This window comes from Meriones unguiculatus, chromosome 14, assembly GCF_030254825.1.
Source record: "Meriones unguiculatus strain TT.TT164.6M chromosome 14, Bangor_MerUng_6.1, whole genome shotgun sequence".
Classification (NCBI taxonomy): domain Eukaryota; kingdom Metazoa; phylum Chordata; class Mammalia; order Rodentia; family Muridae; genus Meriones; species Meriones unguiculatus.
The window spans coordinates 13,771,258-13,775,067 of record NC_083361.1 but is presented as its reverse complement, the minus strand read 5'-3'; the positions used below and the strand labels follow the sequence as shown (position 1 = coordinate 13,775,067).

The window sequence follows — 3,810 nt, the reverse complement described above, 5'->3', positions numbered from 1 at the left end:
GAGTTGAGGCACAGTCGCCCAGCAACAGGTGGTAGCCTCCCTTCCGCCTTCTTCTGAGGCCAGCCCCCCCAGGGCCTTTGAGAGGGCTGCGCACACCCTCCCGGCATGCCCTGGGAAGAGCAGCTCCGAAGACAGATCCAAGGTTGGCCCGAGGTGAGGTGAGGTGAGGGGTGCAGACGCAGCTGCAAATGGGGGGCTTGTGGCAGAGACGCGGGCAGGTACCAACAAGGGAGGCAGACAGGCCAGTGACTGGGGCAGAGCTGGACAGGTTGGCTAGTTGCCCAGGGCCACGGACCTGTTGTAACCAAAAGCACAACAGGGACAACCGTTGAACTACCTACAAGAGCCGTAAGGAGGCTGAAAGAGAGGGTACATCTAGAAGTCAGGGGCGAGCAAGGAAGGTTCTCTCGCATTCCCTGTCTCCTCCTCCTCCTCTTGTTGCTGTTGTTTTTGTTTTTCAAGACAGGGTTTCTCTGTGTAGCCCTGGCTGTCCTGGAACTCGCTCTGTAGACCAGGCTGGCCTCACACTCAAGAGATCTGCCTGCCTCTGACTTCCAGGCGCCGGGATTAAAAGCGTGCGCCACTACACCCGGCTCCACGCTTTTTCTTGAGGCTGAAACAAAACCCTAGGCCTGGGAGGGGAAGTGAGGCCCGCGAGGGTGCTGGGGAGCCTCGGCCGACTCGTTCTCCGGCCTGCCCTGCCGTGGCTCGCTCTTGTCCTCTGCGGCCCGCTTTGCTGCTCTCCGGTTTTGCCCTCCGTCTCCAACAGGCCGATCGGGTGAGCCAAACCGGCAGCAGGAAGCAGGGAAGTCAGATTTGTTGAGTGTGGCCAGGCCCTGGAGACAGGGGTAAAGAGGTCCTGCCATCCCCCACCTCCAGTCTGTGTCTGAGGTCCCGAGGTGAAACTACAGCTGAAGGAGAACGCTGAGGGTTTGCAGTCCTAGCCATGATGCGGCCCACCCACCCTCTGGCTCATGTTGAGAGGTGGTCCAGTGGTTAGAGCAGGATCCCGGCTCCCCTCTGACCGGTGCCCTTTCTTTCTCCCAGCAGAGACAGTCCCTGCTTCCACCTGTGGTCTCTCCTGGCCACTGAGTCTCTCCGATGCCTACGACTTCCCAGCAGCCCTCGGGGCACACGGAGGGCCCCCCAGAGCCCACGGCGGAGGCGGCCATGTGGGCGGTGCTCCCGTGCGGGCCTTGCGTTCCCATCATGCTGGGCCTGGCCTCCCTCGCCGCCTTCTTCATCGTGACCACCGCCGTACTGGCCGAACGCCTGTTCCGCCGCGCGCACCCGGACCCCAGCCAGCATGCGCCCACCCTCGTCTGGCGCCCTGGAGGGGAGCTGTGGATCGAGCCCAGAGGCAGCGCCCGGGAGCGCTCGGAGGACTGGTACGGCTCCTCCGTGCCCCTGCTGATGGACAGGCCTCCAGACACCCCGACTCCCGGGGGCACCCTGGAGGGCAGAGCAACCGCTCCACCGGCCCCTTCAATCCCACCCTCTTCGCCCGGTTCTTTGGTTCCCCAGATTCCCCCAGAAGTCCCAGCCCAGAGCACCTTCTGGAGCCCTCAGACACAGGAGGAGAGGCCCCAGGCATCAGGCCTGGTGGGCAGGGTTGGGCCTGAGCCGACGCTGGAGCCTGGCACGCAGGTCGGGAGCCCCAGGGCTTGGAGGCTGAGGCAAGGGAGCTCCGAGCCTGACTGGGGCCTCCAGCCTCGGGTCACCCTGGAGCAGATCTCAGCGTTTTGGAGGAGGGAAGGCCGGACCAGTGTGGGTTTCTGAATCTTCGGGACCTGTAAGGTTGGCCTCCCCCCTCAGCTCCAGCCTCAGGCCTGGCCCTCGCTCCGGCCTTTTGTGCGGGAATTTCTGACTTGGTCGCCTGACTGGTGGGCAGGCTGAGTGTCAGTCGGGACAGCCTGTGCTCTAGGGCTGGCACTGACCTTCACCTTTGATTAAAATGCCCAGGTTGTGACTCTGAGAACTGGAGGCAAGGCTAGTTGACAATGGGACCGAAGGCTTCAAGATGGCCTTCTGTCATCTTCAAGGTACAAACTTACCTAGGATTCAGTGTCTGAATGGGGAGGTCCTGTACGGGCTGCCGACACCCCAACAGCCTGGAGCTGGTGATTGCGAGTGTTTGGGAGTGTCAGGCACGTGGGCAGGCGATGGCCGCAATCTTCTTCTCCAGAGCCTCGAACCCCATCCGTGCCCACCCTCTCTCACCCACCACTGTGAGGCAGAGGACCAGTCCAGGAGGAGTCTGTGACTGCATAGTAAATGGCGACATGGAATTTGCTGAGCCCACCCGAAGAGGCTGCCCCTTGCCTTAAATTTAGGAAGTAGACCCAAAAAGGATCAACAGGCTCCTCTGCTCATCGGTTTGTGACTGCACGCATCCTACGACACAGTTTTGTAGTATTCCACGCTAAGGAAGAGCGCGGACTGAAGAGAACAGAGTTTGTGTCAGTGTGGACGTGAAGACTGTCCTAGAGAAGGGAAGCGCCCCCAAACACGGCCTCTGCCACCTTTTCCTCCGCCTTGGTGGAGTGGTCCAGAGAGGCAGGCTTGCTATAGAAGAGAGTTACTTATAATGATCCATCCCATAGAAAGGGACATCTGTGTGCCCATCGTCTGGTTTCCCTAATTGAGGAGAGGAGCAGTGGAGAAAGCGATAGAGTTCCCAAACCAGTCAAGAATATGAAGGTTTTACCGTATCAGTTTACCTCTTGTTACACTCTTTACTTTATATTTTTACTTACATCGGATCGCCGTTTGCTTAATAAATTTGTTTTTAGGTGAGTCTTGTTTTGTATGGCCTCTATAACTGGAAAGTCAGTATTACTTGCCACAAGGAAAAATAAATACAGTGTAGACAATGGAGGCCCAGTGTTCCCTGCTGGAGACTTTGACCTCAAACTCTGCTCCTGGTTAAAATTAAAGAGGATGAGCCAGGGGCCATGAGCCATGCCTGAAATCCCAGCACTCTGGAGGCTGAGGCAGGAGGATCCCAAGTGCAAGACCAGCCTGGGCTACTTAGTAAGACACCCCACCCCCTACCCCGTCTCAGAGGAAAGAAGGGAAGGAAAAGAGGGAGGGACAGAGGACGGAAGGGAGGGGTTCCTGTGCCCTTTGACTCAAGAGCTGGAAGAACAGTCATTTCTCACTAGTCACCAGCTGAAGAGACTGAGGTTTGGGTTCTGCCTGTGAGGGGTGAACAGTTCACAGGGGCAAGGGAGGTGTGGGGTTTTAGAGCTTGTCCATCTACACCTACTCAGGTGAGGTGTCAGGGTGTAGGAGGTAAACCCAGGAAAGGCTCCTGGATCTTGATCTGACTGTTACCGTTCACCTGGAGACTTCAGAAAGGTGATTTCTGTCTGTTTTGGTCCCATACTCCACGTCTGGACAATAAGAGCCCCGAGTTGAACAAATGTCCTATTGGGAATTTCCTGTGGTGAAACCAGAGGGGTATGCTATAAATGATGGATGGATAGATGGAAGAACGGAAGGATGGATGGATGGATGGATGGATGCAAGGAGGAACAGATTCATGGAACTCATGAGCTGGAGAACAGTCATTTCTCACTCATGGTCAGCAAGACACCGAGTTTTGGGTTCTGCTCGGGAGGGTGAACAGTTCACTGGGGACACAGAAGGCATGGGGTGTCGAGCTTAGACGGGTGGGCGGATAGAAGGAAGGACGGATGGATGAACAGAGGGAAGAATGAGTGTTAGCTGGGTTTTCTGTTGCTGTGAGAAAACACCATGGCTGAACAGCAGCTTGGGGAGGAGAGGGCTTGTTTAGCTACACTTCCA

General features: G+C 57.2%; 1 protein-coding gene across 4 annotated transcripts; it reads left to right on the top strand.

Moving 5' to 3' along the window:
- On the top strand, nucleotides 1-2,796 carry C14H16orf54 (chromosome 14 C16orf54 homolog). Of its 4 annotated transcripts, none has more exons than XM_021635937.2 (2): nucleotides 1-153; nucleotides 1,048-2,796. In XM_021635937.2, exon 2 carries the CDS (start codon nucleotides 1,102-1,104, stop codon nucleotides 1,777-1,779), a length of 678 nt encoding a protein of 225 aa, XP_021491612.1. In that variant the 5' UTR covers nucleotides 1-153; nucleotides 1,048-1,101; the 3' UTR covers nucleotides 1,780-2,796. The 4 variants fall into 4 exon arrangements, with proteins under 4 accessions (XP_021491612.1, XP_021491613.1, XP_021491614.1 ...); XM_021635938.2 differs by having other exon boundaries at nucleotides 6-158; XM_021635939.2 differs by having other exon boundaries at nucleotides 11-153; nucleotides 1,051-2,796.
- Nucleotides 2,797-3,810: the final 1,014 nt, after the last annotated feature.